Source organism: Mirounga leonina, unplaced genomic scaffold, assembly GCF_011800145.1.
Source record: "Mirounga leonina isolate KUSES-001 unplaced genomic scaffold, KU_Mleo_1.0 Mir_165, whole genome shotgun sequence".
NCBI lineage: Eukaryota > Metazoa > Chordata > Mammalia > Carnivora > Phocidae > Mirounga > Mirounga leonina.
Window position 1 is genome coordinate 75,759,223 of NW_023270415.1, and position 22,210 is coordinate 75,781,432.

General features: G+C 40.3%; 1 protein-coding gene and 1 non-coding gene across 5 annotated transcripts in view; one reads left to right on the forward strand and one right to left on the reverse strand.

The window, feature by feature from the left end:
- KHDRBS3 (KH RNA binding domain containing, signal transduction associated 3) overlaps positions 1 to 22,210 on the forward strand; it is a 188,825-nt gene that overhangs the window by 101,938 nt on the left and 64,677 nt on the right. For 3 of the 4 annotated variants that reach the window (XR_004680592.1, XM_035011995.1, XM_035011993.1), the window contains exons 5-6: positions 3,714 to 3,853; positions 20,104 to 20,299. Coding sequence is in view for 3 of the 4 variants with exons in the window: in XM_035011995.1 (XP_034867886.1) it covers positions 3,714 to 3,853; positions 20,104 to 20,299 (336 nt within the window). In the remaining variant the exon portion in view is untranslated. The remainder of the gene's footprint in view (positions 1 to 3,713; positions 3,854 to 20,103; positions 20,300 to 22,210) is intronic. The other variant, XM_035011994.1, reaches the window with a different exon arrangement.
- LOC118015525 lies at positions 17,763 to 17,867 on the reverse strand. The gene has a single exon (XR_004680669.1). It is a non-coding gene; the product is annotated as a U6 spliceosomal RNA (small nuclear RNA).

Below are 22,210 nucleotides of genomic sequence, written 5' to 3' on the forward strand. Positions count from 1 at the left end.
ATACCCTACAATTCACCCATTTAAGGCATACGGTTCACTGGGTGATTGTGCATTCACAGTTATGCAGCCATCAACACAATCTGTTTTTAGGTCTTCATCATCCCTCAGAGCAGCCCCATACCTGTGGGCAAGCACTCCCCATTCCAGTCCCCTACTGTCCCACTTCTCTGTCTCATGCCACCAGTAATCTGTCTCTATGGATTTGCCTGTTTTTGACATTTTATGTAAAACGGAACAGTATGTGTAGTCTTTTGTCCTACCTTCTTTCACTTAGCATACTGTTTTCAAGGTTCATTCAAGCTGCTTTTCATTGCTGGATGATATTTGATTGTATGGATATGCCATGTTTTATTTGTCCATTTTTTATTAGTTGAAGCCTTTGGTTGGGGTTATTTCTATTTTTTTATAGTATTTCTGTTATTTTTTTGGCTATTATCAAGAATGCTGCTGTGAACATTCATGTACAGATTTTTGGGTGCATGTATGTTCTCACTTTCTTGGGTATGGCCTAAGAATGCAATTATTAGGTCACGTGGTAGCACTGTGCTTAACATTTTTGAGGCAGTGCTAAGTGGTTTTCCCAAGTGGCTGGACCAGTTTTCATTGCCTCCAGCAAAGGTGTAAGGCTTCCATTATCTTCAGCGTTCTCCTTGTTATTATAGTACCACTTGCTGAAGAGACTGTTTGAATATCAATGTATAGTAACTTATGTCTAGGCTCCTAATTCTATTTCATTGATCTTTATGTCTACCCTTTAAGCCAGCACTACACAGTCTTTGTTACTATGGCTTTGTAGTAAGTTTTGAAGTGGGAATATATTAGTCTTCCAACTTTGTTCTTTTTTCTTAAAATTGTTCTGGATATACGAGGTCCCTTGGATTTTCATATAAATTTTAGCAAAGAAGGGTGCCTGGGTGGCTCAGTTGGTTAAGCGACTGCCTTTGGCTCAGGTCATGATCCTGGAGTCCTGGGATCGAGTCCCACATCGGGCTCCCGGCTCGGCGGAGAGCCTGCTTCTCCCTCTGACCCTATCCCCTTTCATGCTGTTTCTCTCTCTCTCTCTCTCTCTCTCTCTCAAATAAATAAATAAATAAATAAATAAATAAAATCTTTAAAAAAAAAAAATTAGCAAAGAAGCCAGCTGGGATTTTGATGGGGATTTCCTTGACTCTGTAGATCAATCTGGGAGGTGGGAGAGCAGGGCAGGGGTATTGTCATCATAACAGTATTAGGTCCTCCTATCCATGAATATTGGGTATCTTTCCATTTACTTAGGTTTTAAAAAATTTCTTCCAACAGTATTTTGTAGTTTTCAGCGTACAAATCTTGCTCTTATTTTAATTTATTCCTAAGTATGCTGTTCTTCATGATACTGCTGTAGTGCAGTTCTTTTTTTTTTAAGATTTTTTTATTTATTTGACAGAGAGAGACACAGCGAGAGAGAGAACACAAGCAGGGAGAGTGGGAGAGGGAGAAACAGGCCTCCCACGGAGCAGGGAGCCTGACACGGGGCTCGATCCCAGGACCCTGGGATCATGACCTGAGCCGAAGGCAGACGCCTAACGACTGAGCCACCCAGGCGCCCCTGTAGTGCAGTTATTTTCTTAATTTTATTTTTGTATTGTTCATTATTATTGTAAAGAAATAAAATTGATTTTGGTATATTGATCTCATTATATCCTGCTACCTTGTGTAATCTGATTATTTAATAATGTTTTTGTGGATTCTTTGTGATTTTCTATATACAGGATTATGCCATCTATGAATAAAGGTTGTTTTAGTTCTTCCCTTCCAATCTGAATACCATTTATTTCTTTTTCTTACATTATTGTCCTGACTAGAACCTCAAGTATGATGTTGGTTAGAAGGGGTGAGAGTAGACATCCTTGTCCTGTTCCTTATTTTAGGATGATTCTTTTACTTTTTTACTATTAAATATGTTGACTATGGGTTTTCCTAGTTGTTGAATGTTTCCATCATTAAAGTACTGGATTCTTCTCTCAAATGGTTTGTTTTTTCTGTATTAAAATGACCATTTTTTTGTTCTTTATTCTATTATTATGGTATTACATAAATTGTTTTTTTATGTTAAACCAACCTAGCAATTCTGGTATAAGTTTTACTTGGCTCTTGTGTATATTTCCCCCTTTTATTTTGTTTATGCTGTTGGATTTGGCTTCCTAATTTTCTTCGAGAGCCTTTGTATCTTAAATTCATAAAGATATTCGTCTATTGGTTTCTTTTCTTGTAATGTCTTTGTCTGTTGTGGTACCCAGACAGTTCTGGCTTTATAGAAACAGTGAGGAAGTACTCCTTCCTCTTTCATTTTTCTGGAAGTTTGTGAAGGATTAGCATTAGTTCTTAATTATTTGTAGAATTCACCATTAGAGTCTTGTGGGCCTAGGATTTTCTTTGCAGGACATTTACTGAGTATTAATTTAGTCTCGGCTTATCTGTCAAATTTTCTGTTTCTTCTTAAGTCAGTTTTGGTAGTTTGTGTCTTTGTAGGAATTTATCCTTGTCATTGTGTCATCTTAGCTACCTAATTTGATGGCATACAATTGTTCATAATATTTCTAAAACATAAACTTAGATACGCAACTCTGCTCCTTAAAACTATTAAGTGCTTTTTAGTACCTTTAATTTTAAACCTTTAAAGTTATATTTAAAATGACTTAAGGCTTTGTTTAATTTGGTTTCTGCTTTTCTCTCCACTTTGAGACCACGCCCCCCACACACACACATACACACCCCAAGTCATTCTTATAATTCAGCCATAGAGCACTTCTTCCTGTTCCCTAGACACCATTTCTTTAGGTCTTAAACTATGCTTTTACCTCCAACTAGAGTACTTTATTGCCGCTTTTCTGGTATTTAGTTCATACTCATCCTTAGATGACACTTCTTATAGAGAAACCTGCTCTTATTGCCCACAGCTGAGTTGGAGGAATTTCCTTTTTGACCATTTAGACCTGAATTTTTCTTTTATTGTGAAACAGACCACACTTTTATTTATTTATTACATGTCTTTCTTGATGACTCTTGAATGGGGTTAGAGATATTCAGGAAAGGAGGAATCAAGGATGACTCTCAGGGTTTCTCAGTTCAGTATTTAAACAATAATGTAAGATAACGAAGAGCACGTTTCCAAGAGTAAGATGTTTTGGAAATGGTGCATTTTTGGAAATGGTGCATTTTTCTAGTATATTCAAATGGAAATGTACAAGAAGAATGTGTACATGTGGTTCTTAATTTCAGTAAAGCTATCCTGTGGTATGTATGTCTTCCTGCTTTGTCAGGTTGTGTGCTCCTCGGCTGCAGGGACCTGGGCTTGCTCCTCGGGCTCTGTTGGTGGCCCTTCACAGATCTCAGTAACTACTCGTTGAATTGAGTTGTAAATAACAATGCCATGTGTCTGTATATCATATTTTAATTTTATTGTAAATATCTTACTTGGAAAGTAGGCCCAGCGGAAGGAGTAATGGCTGATTGTAGAAAATTTTAGTTTGGGAAAAATCCTGTTTTGGTTTTCTTTTTCCTTTTTACAACAATTAATTGATGCATTTTCATTTCAACAATCTCAAATCTTATTTTATGAATTCAACTATTTCCCTTGCCCTTTTTTTTCTTTTAAAAATTGTTCTATTCTTGTCCTAAATACTTTTGTATTTTTCACATGAGGTGAACTATGCTCTCTTCTGTCTTCTGTGTAGGACTATAATGACGAAATCAGGCAAGCACAGCTCCAAGAATTAACATACTTGAACGGTGGTTCAGAAAATGCGGATGTACCTGTTGTTCGAGGGAAACCCACCTTGCGTACAAGAGGTGTACCAACCCCAGCAATAACCAGGTAGGTGTAATTAATTGACTTAACATTTTGTTGTTAGAATAGGGTACCAGGGCAACAGTTTTAATGTCTGCTTTATTAATAGTCAAGCAGCTCTATCAGTGTATCAGTACAAAGCCTGCAAGAATATATTCAGACATTATGATGTCGTAATTAAGGGGATTCACTTTGCTTGGACTGAGATCTTCCTGGGTTTCAATAGAAGCTGTACCACTTAAGTGGCTGATGACTGTAGACAAGTTTATTTATCTCTCTAACATTAATTTTTTAATTTTTTAAAATGAAAATTGTTTTAAAGTAATAGTATTGATATGCAAATTGAGGTCCTGGAAGCATGTGCCTTCCCCATTGAGTGTAGGATTAGGCCAGTTCTTTGCCACATCTCCAGTGTCGAGCACAATGTCAGGCACCAAGTGAGTATCTAAAGCCTGTTGTCATTTTATTCACTGAGAATGCTCTGTGGTATCTGAAAACTCCTCAGCTGGTCCAGGTACACGGAATTTTTTTTCTGTCTTTGGATTGATGACTACTTTTAATATGAAAAATGTTTTAATGAATACATAAGACCGTTTAAGCAAAACCATATATTGAGATATGACTATCTCAGATTTATTTGGAAAATTTTAATTTTTTAATCTTTGCATCCAAAAGAACTCTGTAGAAAGAAGTAACACAGATTTTTCACTGGTGACTGTATATATTTTTCCAGATAGAATTTTGCATGAAATAACTGAAAATAGCATTCTTTTATATCTCCAAGTTCATTTGTGGGGGAATAAAAAGTCAGTTTTCTTATTGAGTGTTGCTGATCAGTGTATGGTCAAAGAGAGCAATTACAAATAGGTGTTACTGCAGTGTAAAATAAACAGATCTGCTCTGTACCAAGTGGATTTTCTCTATAAAAAAGGCTAATAATAATGGGATCGCTGTTGATGGTTTAATGATATTATTTAGGTGTTCAGTAAATGGTAAATCCCTTTCATTTTCATTTCTTCTACCATTCAATTTACTTTAAATCATAAGAAATTACAATTGAACCTTGATCATTGTGGGGGATAGGGGTACTGACCCCTTGCATAGTCAAAAATCTGTGTATAACTTTTGACTCCCCCAAAACTTAACTAATAGACTACTGTTGACTGGAAGCCTTACCGATAACGTAGTCGATGAACACATATTTTGTATGTTATGTGTGTTAAATACTCTAATATTGCAAAATGTTACTAAGGAATTCATGAGGAGGAGAAGATGCATTTACACTACTGTATTTATTGAAAAAAACCTGTGTGAAAATGGAGCCGTGCAGTTCAAACCTGTGTTGTTCCAGGGTCGTCAACTGTACTTGCTTCATTAGTTTCCTGTGGCTGCTGGGGTGAATTACCACAAAGTTGCCGGCTTTAAACAATAGAGAGATTTATCACTTCTGGGGGCTAGATGTCCAAAATCAGTATTGGCCAGACCACAGTCAAGGTGCTGGTGTTGCTCCCCCCTCTAGAAGAGTCCTTTCCTTGCCCCTTGCAGCTTCGGGTGCTGCCAACAAGCCTTGACTTGTGGCCACATCACTCTGGTCTCTCTGTCTGCATGTCGATTTCTGTCATGTCTGTCTTTCATCTCCATTTGCTTCCCTCTTCCACATGATAGCATTTAGGACCCACCGCTATGATTCAGAGTATTCTCCCATCTCAAGATGCTTCCGATAATCACATCTGCAAAGGCTCTTTTTCTAAAGAAGGCAACATTCACAGAATGAATCTCCTGAACAGAGGGCGTAGAGAAGAGAGCACACTCGGTGCCACTGTTGAGGGCACTTTTTAGGGGATGCTGTGTTCCTTAAACCAGATCTGTCATTTTGACTAAGATAATTTCTAATTTCCCTGTCAGTTTTTTTGTGTTTGTTTGTTTTAAGATTTTATTTATTTGTTTGTCAGAGAACGAGAGGGAGCACAAGCAGGGGGAGCTGCAGGCAGAGGGAGAAGCAGGCTCCCCACGGAGCAGGGAGCCTGACCCGGGGCTCGATCCCAGAACCCTGGGATCATGACCTGAGCCGAAGGCAGACGCTTCACCGACTGAGCCACCTAGGCGCCCCTTGCTGTCAGGTTTTAAATTAAGTTGAAAATGTTATGTTATGAACAGGTGAGGAAGGCAGAAGCTTTTTGGTTTTTAGATTATAGTATCTGGAGAAACACCTCTGTCTGCCCAGCTGAAAAATTATTCCTCTTGATGACGCATATACATTGCTTGCCATTGAAAGCCTTTCCATTGTCTTGACGGTGAATATTGTCTTTGCGGTGGAGTATGGCTGGTTAGCGCTCAGCACTGGGAAGAGCACTTTACACACACCCTGCCTTCTTTCCTCCATTTGATTATGGGCTTCCTCAGTACCAGATCTTTCAAATACTCTGCTTTTTTACAGCGTAATATTCCTCTTCATAGAAGAGGTACTCAGAGCCCTCCTGTATTCTTTCTTAAGGCCTCACTCCGTTTAGTCTTTATTGATTACTTTGCCATATTTCCTGTGTGTTCCACCCCTGGCTGAAACTGCTTGTTTCATGAAGTTGGTGCTCATGTCCTTCCAATACGTTTGTTCTCATTATTCCTCTGCCCACAGTTCTGTAACCCTTCTCAGCCCCTTACCTGTTTACATCCTACTTCTCTTTGTGTCTCACACCAAAGCTTATTTTAACACTTCTACTGTTTCTACTATGGATTACTTTTCTAAGCATTTACAGATATTAACTAGGTTATGCCTCATATCAACCCTGTGAGGGGGGCGCTGGTGTGTTAAGTCACCATTTTATAAGTGAGGGATGACTTGTCCAAGATTTGTGGACCCTGGTTCCACAGTCTGTGCCTGTCCCCTGTCTTTGATCCTCCCCTTGGATTTCATCCAGAGTCGGGCTTTCTTCCATCTATTCTGGCACTGCATTTCTTCCATAGAGTTTTGATTCTGTCATGTTTACTGCATTTTTATTGCAGCCCATGATGGCACCTTTAATACAAGCTGTGGTGAACATACTTTTATGTTTTTTACTACTTTTTCTCATTAAATCACATATAGTAACTTGCCAAACTAATATGCACATCTCACAAATAAAAATAAATGGGTGTGGAAATTAGGACAGAAAGGTGCAAAACCCTAAGGGTGAGGTTGGTACTCAAGAGTACAGTCAGAGTTGGTCTTCGAATTATGCTTTGAGCTTCCTTGTAACTCAAGCCGAGGAAAACATGGGCATCAATTCACATTGTCTCAAGGTCTAAAAAAGTAATAAAACAGAAGACAGATGTACTCATCGAAGCCCAAGGCCTTCTGGTCCTCAGACCTGTGAGAAATCTCTCCAGTGTGCAGTCATCAGTAGATCTTGGCCATATCCAGTCCCTCAGTACACCATTTTGATTTTACCTCTGAAATAAACCTTAAGTCTGGTTTTCATTAATCACCTCTTCCATTCCCCCTAATCTAGCCACACTGCTCTTCCACTTTTAATTTGCAGTCTTGAATGACCTGTTAAAATTAGCTTTTGTCTGCTCCCTGCCTCAGTTTCTCTGGTGGCTCCCTTTGCAGCTACAAGAATACCCAGACTTCCTGCTGTGCCCGACAACACCCTCCTCTTCATCTGGCGATCTCCCTGCCCTTTCTGACCTTGTGGTTTTCTGCACTGTGGCCAGGCTGGTCTCCTAACCATCTGGTAAACTGGCCAAGCTTATTTCCCTCTGAGGCCCTTTGCATTCACTGCCCCCGCTGCCCCCACCTCGGGACGCTTTGTCTGGGCATCACATTGTAGGGAGACATAGGCACGTGTCTGGGAAGCCTTACTGATCGCCTTGCTGAGAGTCATCGTCCCCCAGTCCCACAGCTGGGGTACAGCATCCTGTCTCGGTCCCTTAGTAGCATTTATTACGCTGAATTCTGCCTTTTTTATTTGTTCACATTTTCATTGGCTTCTCCTCATTATAATGTAAACCTGTAAAGGCTCTTGTGTCCCTAGGGCCTGGCATAAAGGATTCAGTCAGTAAATAATTGTTAAGTGAATATGGTACAATAGCAAATCCTTCAGGCTCTTTTTGATCCAAGTGTCGATCATTTACAGTGTTTTGTGTTAATGTAGTTCACTGTCCCATGACTAAATGTACTAGGGGAATAACTTTGTGGGAATGGTCACACAGTTGTCACCACTTAGGAATTTTAGACTGGAACAAGTTACTGCTGGAGTCTTCGTCAATGTTCTGCACTGTTACCACTTCAAGATACTTTTCAGCTGAAAGGTGTGAATGACCTAAAATTAAATCCTGCAGTGGGAAGTAGTACGTGTTTTAATAAAGCCTTCGTTTCAGTTCAAATGGGAGAACTAAACATCCCCTTTGTTAACTCAGGAGGTAGGGCGGTGTCCTTACTTCCGGTCTGTCCTGTGCGTGTCTCCAGAAGCACTGCTGTGAAATGTGGCGTCCCCCGCTCTTCACGCAGACCCCACAGAGAAGGAGGCTGTGGAGGTGAGGCCACTCCAGGCAGCATGCTTTGGACAGGTCCTCCCCGCCACCCTGACCTGCTGCCCCGCGGTCTGGCTAGGCGGTCTCGAACCCACGGGGATGCTCCCTCCACCCTTTCTTCAAAACAGCTGCCTTGTTGTGTGTTGCTTTTCTCCCGACCTTTACTCTGGCCATCTGGCCCTTCCTCCCAAGTAGCTGGCAGTCTTACCTTCCCTGCATTTGAGACCAGAAGCAGGAAGAAGAGTGGACCAAGCAGGTGAAGCCTGCCTTTCTGAGGAGTGAGTACATGTTCATCAGTTCTGGCTGCTGAATGTGGTGGTTTTGACCCAGGACATGAAGCTGACACAGTGCTCAAGGCTTTTTATAAGCTTTCATTAAATTGGGGAAATTTTCAGCTCTGGTTTCTGTACATTTTTTCCCTGCCCTTTCCTTTCTTCTCTCGTGGACTGAAGTTCCACATTAGATCTTTTGGCTGCATTTCCCAAACTATATGCCAAGGTGCTGGGGTGCTGCAGTGTTTTCCGGGACCCCCGCAGTCCTCAGCATCTCGTACATACTGCTTGAGCTCTCAGCTTAAGATAATTGTTTATACTTTCAACATTAGATTGTGCCCCACTGACATCTTATCTTTGTAAAACCGGCATTTTGGCAGTTTCTGTGTTAAACAACAAGTGGCCACAATTCCTTTGCCTCTAGGGCACTACATAACTTCTCAAACATGAGGTCGGTTAGGACAGCCACTCGCGGGTCCTCATCTACACTGATTTCTACGTGATTTCACTTTTTGTTAAAATCGATCGTGAATATCATAGATGCTAACGGTTGTTTTAGTGATTGAAAATGAGGTATTTTCCCCCATAATGTATGAAGTTATGAGAATGTTATCAGGAAAACTGAGTAGTTAATATAAGAGTCATAATTTATATTTCACCAGTATATGATATGATTTGTGTTAATCTACCCATCTGTATTAAAAATCCTTGTTTTTTTTTTTTTTTTAACTAAAGACACAGGAAAACGACAATATATTTCTTTTTCTACTAGCCCACATTATAGGTAGGCATTTTCTATTAAAAAATAGCAACACTTTCTTGGGATGTAATTTAAATTATTTGATTCCCTGTTGGACTTACCTTCTCAGGACATTCTACCACCAAACTGTCAGAACAGAAGTCACCCTCCTCTCCTTCCTTCTGGTCTAATAAAAACCTAGACATTGGTACGTGACATGTGTGCCCCACTTCCCAGGCAGAGAGTAGTAGACAACTTTCCTGGGAAATGAGTTTGTCTTCTTTTCTTGCCATAAGGTTCACGGATTACTCCTACTGAGCTACTCCCTCCTTCCTCAGTATCCACTTGCTTTCTGTTCCAATGGTCCCTGAGGGCGTATTAGTGAGTGGCCATACTGGAGTGGATTAAGGGGAAACAAAAGGAGAAAATGGGAAATGTGTGTTTTTTTTTAAATCATTTTAATAGGCTTTGGGAAGACAAAAACCAAGGCAAATAGTGTTATAAGTAGTGTGAGAACTTTGTACAAAAGCTTGTAATTCCGAAGCCAGCCAGGGGCCCGCAGGTAAGAACGGCAGCTAAGCGTGGTTCTCCTGGTCACAGCTTGGTCCACCACGTACGTGCCAAGTGCAGCATACAGCCAGATAAATGTTCTTGGCCCCCCTGCAGGCGTCAGTGCCAACTGGAGGAAGGTTTTTGACATCCAGTTTGCCAACTGATTTTTCCCTACGATAATGTTAAACAAGATCTGATAAACTGAGACAGTTTGGGGCGGATGGAATCGAGTGTGTTCACGTGCAGTGGGACTATCCTCCCACCACACCCTGGTTTTTCAGAAGCTTTTTTTTTTAAGATTTTATTTATTTATTTGACAGAGAGAGAGACAGCGAGGAGGGAACACAATCAGGGGGAGTGGGAGAGGGAGAAGCAGGCTTCCCGCCGAGCAGGGAGCCCAATGCAGGGCTTGATCCCAGGACCCTGGGATCATGACCTGAGCCGAAGGCAGACGCTTAACGACTTAGCCACCCAGGCGCCCCTCAGAAGCTTTAATGTATTTCTTCCTCTTTGAAAATCAGTCTATTCCTGCTGTTAGGTCATTTAATGTCACAGAGTATCTTTGAGCTCTTTCTGTGACAGGGATTGAAGTTACAGAGATGGCTAAGTCATTATTTTGACTTCAGGGAGTTTAAGAAACAAAAGTCAGAGAAACAAGTAATTATGGCAGACTGGTGTAAAAAGGGGATGGGAGATATGAAAACAAGTGGAATGGAAATAGAAATGAGGGGCAGATAATTTTTTAAAGTATTGTATCTACTCATTTGAGAGAGAGAGAGCACACGAGCCGAGGGATGGGGGCGAGGGAGAGGGAGAAGCAGACTCCCTGCTGAGCAGGGAGCCCAGTGACCAGAGCCTAAGGCAGTTGCTTAATCAACTGAGCCATCCAGGCACCCCATAAGGTGCAAATAACTTTGAATGGGGAACATGGGTATAAGGCAAGACAGTGCCAGAGGGAAGTCAGCCCAAGCGGGGGACAGAGACGGGAAAGCAGAAAAGATGGGGACTGTTGGCTTGGCATTTGGGTGTGACTCTGTGGGACAATCAGTCCCCTGGCTCTTTCGAGCTGTAGGTCCTCAGGGGATTTCTCCCCAAGCTAAGCCCTGGTTTCCTTGGCTGTAAAATGGAGCTAGAACACTGAGCCCACGCTAATCCAAACCCTGCTTAATTTTTATCATGTCCATGGGCTTAATTTATTCAACTGTGCCATGATTCCTTTTCCGATTATGCAAAATGATCCCACATCACAACTTGAATTCTTATGGAGGACCTTGGGCAAAGTACACATCTCTCTTAAACTCCTTTACTATTAATTCACTGTTATCAGAGAGGAAGAGGACTTGTCCTGCATAGTTGCAAAGGCAGAAATAGGGCCGTTAGAAATGATGAAGACTTTTGCAATTTTTATTTTATTTATTTTATTTTTATTTTTAAATAAAGAAGAAAAGTAAAAGCATGCTAACAGAATTGGAAGACAGCGACAGGCTTCAAAGTAAGGAATGAGCTCCCTGTCTTCAGGGGGGATACATCACTGGCGGGAAAGAGAAGATAAATGCATTTCTTGCACTTTATAAGAGGTTGTGCTTCTCACACTGTTTTACTAAGAACTAGTTGGTAACTTCTTGAAGAAGAAACAAGTTGCCTTAGATTTATTTTGTACCCTGTGCAATGTAGAATAATGAAACAGTTGCTCATGAATTTTTCTTTAATTGTGTTGGGGATGGGATGGATCCCAGAATGAAGAACACGTCTGTAAGTTCTGGCTCCAAACCAGGAGCAGCATCACCCGAGAGTGCGTTGGAAATGAAACCCCAGACCTCCTGGCTCCCAACTCTGCCCCGACACAGGTCCTCGCTGGTGATGAGGACGCACAAGAAGTGTGGACATGCTGCCCTAGAACCACATTTCAGATCATCTCCAAAGGCGCTAAGAGTAAGGGCTGCCAGAGGGTCTGGAAGCTTCGGTCGTCATTGGCTTTGACGATTTCTTTTGCGCGTTCTGAGGGATTATAACCACAGGCTGCGTTCCCTGTTTGCTTTTATCTAGCCTCTCATTCACTTGTCACCTCTGGCAAGAAAGAAGAGTCTCAGAACGATTAAGTTTCCCTCTCAGAAAACCACAGAGATGAAGACAAGTTGTCCGGGAGTTTGTTAGGGGGTGTGTGGGAGAAATAAATTGCCCCTTGGGTGGCTAGTGCATCAGGGCATGGGCCTCAGGTGGGCATCTGGGAAGGTGAGCTTCCCGCTGTGATAGTGGTGGTGCCAAGCTAAGACCCTGCCGTTGGCTCCCTCGGGCACAGCTTGGATCAGCTGTGGGACCCGCCCAGGTAGTAATGCTGGGGCTGGGTGCCCGGGGGGCTCAGTCGTTGGGCGTCTGCCTTCGGCTCAGGTCGTGGTCCTGGGGTCCTGGGGTCCTGGGGTCGAGCCCCGCGTCGGGCGCCCCGCCCAGCGGGACCCCTGCTTCTCCCTCTCACACTCCCCCTGCTTGTGTTCCCTCTCTCGCTGGGTCTCTCTCTGTCAAGTAAATAAATAAATAAATAAATCTTAAAAAAAAAAAAAAAAAATGCTGGGGCTGGCTTGAGCATTCAGGGCTCCTGCCACCAAAGTCACTGTTTTACCCAATACTTTTTGCTCCTCATAAAATTTATAGACAAAAGCCAAACACTGTAGTAGTGTCTGTTTATACTCTTTCTCTACCAGTCTGCATTCTTGCTCTGAAATGTACAGAGTGTGCATAAAGATGCTGTTGCTAACTGATGTGATCTATACCTTCTACCTGTTCTCTCCTCATCCTCCGGTAAGCAGCCCAAGGAAGGTGTCAGGACAGATTCCAAGTGGAAGACTGTGTAATAATTACCACTTACTAAGTGCCTGAGTTAGGTTAGGCACTTTATACATCCTGTGTGTAACCCTCACGACTGTCTGCAAGAGCTAGGTATTACTGAGACCATTTTACAGGTAGAAAACTGAGGCTTGGCAACCAAGTGACAGAGCAGATTTGAGTATGGGAATGTTGGAACTCGGAGCACGTACTTTTTCATCACATCCTAAAACCTCTGCCAATCTATAAATAATTAGTTCCTGATGAATCAGTCATTCAAAGCAATGAAAGTACCTGTTCACAGACCTTTCTGGATTATTTCCATATCTGCGTTTCAAACCAGGAACCAGAGTCTCGCTGCTGAAGAATGCAAACAGAAAGAACCATGACCATCACAACGCTTCGTCTGCTTCCAAGCTTTCTGTTCAGATGGGTGATCCTTCTTTCCCGTTAGCCTCATTCTGAACAGTGTGGCAACCTAATTTTATCACTTTGAATCAATTTTTCAAGTAAAAAAAAATAAATTCCCATTGATTATCATTATCTCATCTAACAGACATTTTTTTCTCTTCTTGTCCCCATGTTATCAGTCCAGCTGTTAAACTTTACACTGAACTTCATTTGTAGCATTCAGTGGATACTTTGGAGATTGATGGGATTTTTATGTTAGCCTGCTACTTTCCCCCATTTCTTCCTCTCATCAGAGTATCCTCATGGAATTTCAGACACTTAAGAATGACTCTTCAAAGGATCTTTCATAGATAAGTATCCAGAGCTACATATACCAAATGACTTGTCTGAAATTCTGTAATAGATAGTTTAGTATGAGTCCATATACCCAGAGGGCACATAACCAAACAGGGTAGATGATGCTGGGAAAGAATTGTGAGCTTCTTGAATATATAAATTTATGTCTTTCAATTTGATGGAACACTTAAATTTATAGATTCAGAAAACATGCTGAATGTTTTGTGGTCCATGTAGTACCTTGGATGGCAGGGATGGGGTATTAGATAAGGAAGCAGGGGCCGTAGTTTGAATAAACACAGATTAACTGAAATATCACATAGGAATTAGATCTTCTCTAATCATATTGAAGATGGTTCTAGATATATCCTGGAGATAAGATGAGTAAGACTAGAAAGTATTGTGTCTGTCATTGCAATTGAGAGTGATTGAAATCTACATAAATTGTTGATTTTGATTGAGTAGGAGATGTGCTAGGTACTTTCTGTGTCCTGCGTCATTTTTCCTACATAGTACCACTAAGAAATGGGTTGTGTAACTCACTTCACTCTGGAGGAACTGGCTTGGAAAGTTCAGATTTGATTATTTTGAATATTAACTAGAAAGCAGAACTTAAGACAATAGGTATAATCAATAATTGAATTCAGGTCTGACTCCAGTGTCCTTTCTCTTGACCACCGCTTTTACTATGCCAATTTTTATAGCCTCGGATGAACAAAAACAGACCGAATTTACAATACTTACAAAAGGAATAATACAAGTTACCTAAGGGTGAAAGTCTTAGATTTTGCATCTTTTTGATGGCTTTAAAGTTTTTAGAAGTACTGGTCAGGTTCTTTGAGGATGTCCCTCATCTTGGATCGGTCTGATGTTTTTCTCAAGATTAGCCTGGGGTTGTGGGTTTGGGGAACAAAAAACACAAAGGTGAAGTGTCATTTTCATCCCATGTGTCAGGGGTGCCTACTGTCCACATGACTTTGTGCTGCTGTGTTGCCTCGGTAACTGGGCTGAGGTCATATTTGTTGGGTTTCCCCACTTAAAGTTACTTTTTTCCCCCATGAAGGGTAGAATATCTACATAAATTATTGGAAGATTTTTCTCTTCTCTCCTGTTTATTATTTCAATCATTTGTTTACATTTGTCGACTTATGGATATTTATATGTTTTATACATTGGTTTAAAATCCAATACTGCTTTGTTCTTTTTACTCACATTGTTTTAGCTTTGGCCATTGGGTGTTCCTTCAGTTGGCTCCTCTGCTCCTTTCATATACCCTCATAATTTTTTTATTGGTCATTCATTCATTCATTCATTCATTCATTCATTCATTCATTTTTGAGTACATCCTTACTTTCTGTTCTACAAGTAGCTCCAGCATCATCTTGCATACTTCCTGCTCTAGTCCTGGAATCGGCCATTTCTCCAAGGAGCCCCGGTTCCTTTTATTGGAGAATGGTGTGAGAGACCAAGATCTGGGTGCTGGTTCTGCTTCTTGCTGCTGGTGTATCCTTGCTTCCAGGCCCTGTCAGCTGACAGAGCATGGAAACATATGTATACTACTAGCCCATGTATGTATACACATCTGTGCATCTTTCTGTGTGTGACCGCCTGTACCTATATAGTAAATGAATCAAGAGTTGATACTGATGTCTCTGATTCCAATCCATTACCATAGTGTTCATTCTAGCCTCTTCCCCTTGCTTATCTATAACCTTCAACACAAGAAGGGTGGCTTCCATCATCCACCATCCATTTAATTGCTCGAGTCCAGTGTATGTGTAGAGTGTATCAGAATCATTACCTATCCCTGCACCCCTCCTCCTGGGAAATAAACCTATCCCCTAGAGCAGTGCTATGTGCAGTTTCTTTTGCCTTTAGTCTTACAAGCTTCACTCATTTCTAAATTTATTTTATTTTAATTTATTTGAAAGATTTTATTTATTTATCTGACAGAGAGAGACACAGCGAGAGAGGGAACACAAGCAGGGGGAGTGGCAGAGGGAGAAGCAGGCTTTCCACTGAGCAGGGAGCCAGATGCGGGGCTTGATCCCAGGACCCTGGGATCCAGACCTGAGCTGAAGGCAGACGCTTAATGACTGAACCACTCAGGTGCCCCTCTAAATTTATTTTACCTCTCAACTTCATAAAGGTGTTTTATATGTTTTTAATGCAGTTAAAATATTTTGTCCCATTTAGCATTCTTAGAAACCTTTCATTTCCTAAATAATATATATATTTTTAGTTTACATACATTAAAGTTCACTCTTTGTGCTATAAAGTTCTGTGGGTGTTGACAAATGATTTGTGTCACATATCCACCATTTCAGCATCCTGCGGAATAGTTTCGGCCCCCTAAAGTGTTCTACTGCTTCACCTGTTCAACCTTCCCTCCTCCCCTCAATCTGTGTCTACCACTGGTTCTTTTTTTTTTTTTTTTTTAACTCATCACTAGTTTTTTGTTTTTTTGTTTTTTTTTTCTTTTCTAGTATGTCCTGTAATTGGAGTCATATAGTACACAGCCTTTTGAGATTGGCTTCATTCACTTAAAAACATAAGTTTTAGGGGCGCCTGGGTGGCTCAGTTGGTTAAGCGACTGCCTTCGGCTCAGGTCATGATCCTGGAGTCCCGGGATCGAGTCCCGCATTGGGCTCCCTGCTCGGCAGGGAGTCTGCTTCTCCCTCTGACCCTCCTCCCTCTCATGCTCTCTGTCTCTCATTCTCTGTCTCTCAAATAAATAAATAAAATCTTTAAAAAAAAAAAAAAAGAAACATACGTTTTAGGTTCATCCATAGCTTTTCCTGGTTTGTGAGGTCATTTCTTTTCATGGCCAAATAATATTCCTTTGTATGTGTACACCCCAGCTTGTTTATCCATTCACCCCTTATAGGGCATCTTGGTTGTTTTAGCCACTATGCATAAAGCTTCAATAAACATTCATGTGCAGGTTTGGGTGGGTAAATACCTAGGAATACAGTTGCTGGGTTGTATGGTAATACCGTGTTTAGCTTTGTAAGAAAGTGCCAAACTGTCCTCCTAAGTAACTGTACTCTTTTGCATGCCCACTGGCAATGAATGAGAGAGCACCTTGTCCTTCACATCCTCACCATCAATTGGCATATTGTTTCTTTTGATTTTAGTTATTCTAATAGATATGTTTTAATTTGCAATTCCCTAATGACAAATGATATAGAACATTTTTTTTCCTTTGGTTATTTGCCATCTTTATAACTTCTTCTGCCCATTTTTTAATTGGATTTTCTTATTGTTGAGTTTTAAAAGTTCTTTGTATATTTTGGACACAGGTGTTTTTTTATCAGATACATGTTTTACAGATATTCTCTCCTTTTCTGTGATTTGTCTCTTCCTCTCTGAACAGTGTCCTTTTCAGAGGAGAAGTCTTTAATTTTAAGAAAGTTCAGCTTACCAATTTTTATTTCATGGATTATGCTTTTCATATTGTATCTAAAAACTCATCATCAAACCCAAGTCACACTGATTTCTTGATTTCTTCTGAATTTTCTTCTATAAGTTTTATATTTTATGTTAGGTCTAAAATCCATTTTGAGTTAATTTTTGTGAAAGATGTGTCCCATTCTTTTCTCTTTTTTTTTCTTTTGTGGCATATGAATATCTATTTGTTTGAGCACTATTTGTTTAAAAGACTTCTTCACTGAATTGTCTTTGCTCCTTTGTCAGTAGTCACTTGACTACAGTTCTGTGGATCACTTTCAGGTCTGTTTCTTTTGTTCCACTGTTCTGTGTGTCTATTTTTTCCATCAGTACTTACTACCTTGATTATTGTAGCTTTATAGTAAGTCTTGAAATCAGATTACTGTGAGACATCCAAAATTTAGTTCTTCAGTATTGTGTTATCTGTTCTGGGTCTTCTGTGCCTTTCTCTATATTCTCCAGAATATGTTTGTCAGTCTACAGAGTAGCTCTCGGGGATTTTGATTGGGATTATATTGAGTATAAATGTCAAGATGGGAAGAATTGGCAACTGAACAGTATTGACTGCAACAATCATTAAGCATGAGGTATTTCTCCTTTGATTTATTTCATCAGAGTTTTATGGTTTTCTACAGAGAATAGTTGTACATATTTTGTTAGATTTGTACCAAAACATTTCATTTCTTTTGTTGCTTTAATGGATGTTATTATTTTGTATTTTTAAAAAAATTTTTATTATGTATTTTTTTAAAGACTTTATTTTTTTAGAGCAATTTTAGGTCCACAGCAAAATTGAGAGGAAGGTACAGAGTTTTCCCAGAGGCGCCTTGCCCCCACACATGCATAGGAAAATATGAAACACTTCATAAATTGGTATGTCATCCTTGAGCAGGGACTATACTAATCTTCTCTGTATTGTTCCAATTTTAGTATATATCTGGCCCAAACAAATACTGTTAAATTATGTTTTAATTTCAAATTTTAGTTGTTCATTGCTGGTATATGGTATATATTGTTGAGTTATTAACTTTGTATTCTGAGACCTTGTTTTTGTGCAGTAAGCTCTAGGAGTTTTTGTTTGCTTGTTTGCCTGCTTTGTTTTATTTTGTGATGATTCGGAATTTTTATATAGAAATGATGTCACATAAATAAAATTTTATTTCTTCTTCCACAATCTTACACAATCTTATTCCCTTTTCTTACTGAATTAGGACTTCCAGTAAAATTTGAGTAGGAGTAGTAAGAGTGGCCATCCTTGCCTTATTCCCAATCATAAGGGAAAAGCATTCAGTTTCCCTCACCATTCAGTATGATAGCAATTACAGGTTTTTGTAGATTTTTGTTTCAACTTGAGGAAATTTTCCTCTATTCCTACTTTGCTGAGAATTTTTATCATGAATGATGTTGCATTTTGTTAGATGATTTTTCTGCTCTTTATGATTGTATGATTTTTTTTTTAAGCCTTGTTGATATGGTAGATCACATTGATATGCTAGTGTTGAATCAGCCTTACATACCTGGAATAAATCCCACTTGTTCATGGTATATAACTTTTTAATATATCGTTGGATTTAATTTGCCACTATTTTTGAGGAATTGTGCACCTTTGTTCTTGAAAAGATATGGATTTATAGTTTTTGTTTTTTTCATTTCATAATGTCTTTAATGGTTTTGGTTATTAGGAGGCCTCATCCTTTTTCCCCTTTGGATGACATGTCTCTTCATGGGGAGGTCAGATATCAGCTAGGCCAGTCCCTTGGCATCTCCCCTAGACTAATATATGAAAGAATTCAGCAGTGAAATCATCTGGGCTTGGTGCTTTTTGTTTTGTTTTGTTTAAATAGAGGGATGGGGAAGGGCAGAGTGAGAGGGAGAACCTTAAGCAGGCTCCACACCCAGTGCAGATCCTGATGTGGAGCTTGATCTCAAAACCCTGAGATCATAACCTGAACCAGAATCAAGAGTCAGATACTTAACTGACTGAGCCACCCAGGTACCCTGGTGCTTTCTTTTTTGAAAGGTTATTACTTTTTCATTGAAGTTCTTTAATAGACATAACTTTTTTCAGATTACTTAATTCCCCATTTGTGGGATTTGGTCATTTGTATATTTCAAGGAATTAGTACAGTTCATCTAAGTTAACAAATCTGTGGGCCTAGAGTTGTTCATAATCTTCCTTTAATGCCCTTGAGGTCAGTAGTGATGACCTCAATTTCATTTCTGATATTTTTTTTGTGTGTTTAGCATTTCTAGAGGTTTATCAATTTTATTGATCCTTTCAAAGAAACAGCTTTTGGTTTTGTTAATTTTCTCTGTTAAGTTTTTAGCTATGTATTTGCTATCCCAATCAAACTAAAGAAGGAGATAGGACATATGTAGGCAGCCACATTATCAGTGACAGTTCTCCTTATTTGGGGGACGTTGTCTGTGGGAGGTGGATCAGGCCAAATCTTTATTCTGTGGTGTAGCCTCATTTTTCTGTCTTCATTTCTTCATAGGCATTGCACGTTTTTTCAAGATTTTGCTTATGTTGAGCTATTCTTTATACAGTTTCCTTCTTCCTTCCTCTCTGACTTGAAATCTCATATTTTATGTTAGAGATGCATAAGTATGTTGAGTTCTACTTCAGAAAATACCTGTGTTTATTTAACTTAAGAATGGTATTTTAAATTACTGTGTGTTCAGTACATTATTTGGGAAGGTATGTTTTATTTTCTCTTTCACGGAACTCTGATGTATACTTTGGTCTTTGCTGGCGGTGTGTTCTCAGTTTGAAGATCTCTCTAGCCTCAGTTTCCTTATCCATAGACAAGCAGAATATAGCCCACTTCATAGTGTAGGCATGAAGGTTGGATGTGACCCTGGCCTGGCATCACAGAGAAATCCTCAGTAGATGCAGCCTTCCCACATGTCAAAGCTTCCTACTCTGTATCTTAGCCAGAAATTGAGTCTTGGGGTTTCTTTGATGTTACAATATTTATCACTGCTGGATAAGCTGCTTAAATGACTTAACTTCCTTTTGGTATGTAGTTGTTTCTCATTTGCTTTAGTTTTCACTTTGCATATGGTTTCCTTATTTCTTTTTACAGTAATATGGAACGTTGATTTTCCTGAGGTATAAATGCATGTGAACCATGGAATGATAGAGAATATGGTGACTATTGCTAACTTGCCCCTCTTGCTTGCAGGGGAAGGGGAGGAGTCACAGCCCGGCCAGTTGGAGTTGGTGTACCACGAGGGACGCCAGCTTCCAGGGGAGTCCTTTCCACCCGAGGGCCAGTGAGTCGGGGAAGAGGACTTCTCACTCCCAGAGCAAGAGGAGTTCCCCCAACTGGGTACAGACCTCCGCCACCACCCCCAACACAAGAGACCTATGGAGATTATGTAAGTTAAGGGGTCACACGACCACTATGCTGATCTAATTGAGCCAGTCCACACATAGCATTGGATGTTATAACCCACCCTTACTTGCTGTAGTTCTCGGATATTCTACCTTAGTTCAGCAAACATTTATTGAGTGCTAAATAAGACATGATACTGGAAGTGTAAAAAATGAGAAAGAAATAGCCTCTTTTGTCAAGTAGCTTACATCTATGATAGGGAAGGTGAAGTTGGGTGGTGGGGAGGTTCGAGCCCAGGATCAGGGAGACATGTTATCAGACTCTTATAGGTTTTAATGTAACATTCATTCATGTTCCACTCCAGGTTGCCTCTGAGTAATTCAGTCATTTAAAAAAGAATCACCTACATATACCAAGTTGTTTTTTACCCTGAGGTATTTCCTCTTAAGTGCTGTTGTTGAATATGGATTCTTAGTTGAAATGTTTTTCAGTGAAGAAAAACGAAAGTTCCCAATTTTTTATATTAATGCAAATCAGTCAGTGTTTCCATTTACCATTCAGTAATTCTTTGATATGGTTCATAGAGTTACTGAACATAAGAGAAAGAAAATATATCCATGGAAACTGGGTAGAGGGGAAGGGCAGAGGAGTTCTTCAACAAGAATACAAGCCCCCTGGGATTCTTCCTGTGACTTCCAAGTTTAACATAAATAAAGAAAATAAGTGGTGGATAGATGTTTCATGTTAGTGATTGAAAGTCTTAAAGAAACAGTACGTGAACTATTGTCAAAGAGAAACAGTGACGGGTGATGGGGCTGAAACAAGAACGGATGGGCTTTCATGTCTTATGTCAGGGAGATCTCTTGCTGGGTGCTGGGTGCCTCTCTGCATAGTGTCTGGAAGGCTGCATTCATTCTCTGGGCCACAGACAACATCTTTAGCTTCATCAGCAGCCACTGGAAAGATGAAAGTCTTTGTCCTGGACGTAGTGAACTTTGTGTCATTCCCTGGGTATGCTGTGTCCTCTCAGACTTCCAGACCTTTGTTCGTGCTGCTCTCTCAGCTTGGAATCTCATACTTCCCATTTGTCCTTGTACACCTAGGTCAGCTATCCCTAGGGAAAGTCAGAGGTGGTAGGAGCTGCTGTACCGAGCATTACTGCTGAGTCACATGTCTCTCTCCCACCTACACTGGGACTTCTGGAGAGGCCAAGATGGTTAGCTTCTGTCTCTCTGTGACTGGCGGAGAATGGGTCCTGAGAACTAAAACAAATCAGTCCCACAATACTTTCACCATTTTGCTATTCAGCTGGGGAAGGATGTGACCTCTATCTCTTCTCCTTGTTTTTCTCACAGTTTGACATGTTCCTATGTCCTAATATTCCTACCAAACGGACAATAATAATCGTGCCTCAAGCTCTTCCACAAATGTGGAGTCTCTTGAACATAAAAGACAGTGTCTGTGGTTTCCCACCTGGGCTTATGTGGAGTTCTCTCAGGTTTGGATTAATGTAGGTCTGGTTAGATGGCGTTGCCGTAACCATCAGGCAGAGGGTGTGGAAAACCTGGATCCTCGGCTCCACTGCACCATGAGTATGGTATGAGTCAAGCAAAGTGCTTGTCCGGCTTCACAGTCACATTTCAGAAAGAGCTGTTGCCTTCTCTCCATACATTAATTCACCTTTCCACTCAGATGGATTGAATTCCCACTGTGTGAACAAGACACACGTGTCCTCTGTCTCTAGGTGTACACTCTAGTGAATCTAGAATGAAATTAGATGAATACAGATAAACATTTCTTGAAAGGTTCAGGTCCAGGGGAGAAAAGGCATTAAAACAATTGATTTGAAAAGTATTCTGTTGAGTTAATTTACTCCCCTTTCCACTGACTACCATGGATAATGCGACAGTGGCCATGTGGAAGAGTACGTGTGTCCTTTCAGGAGCAGACAGGG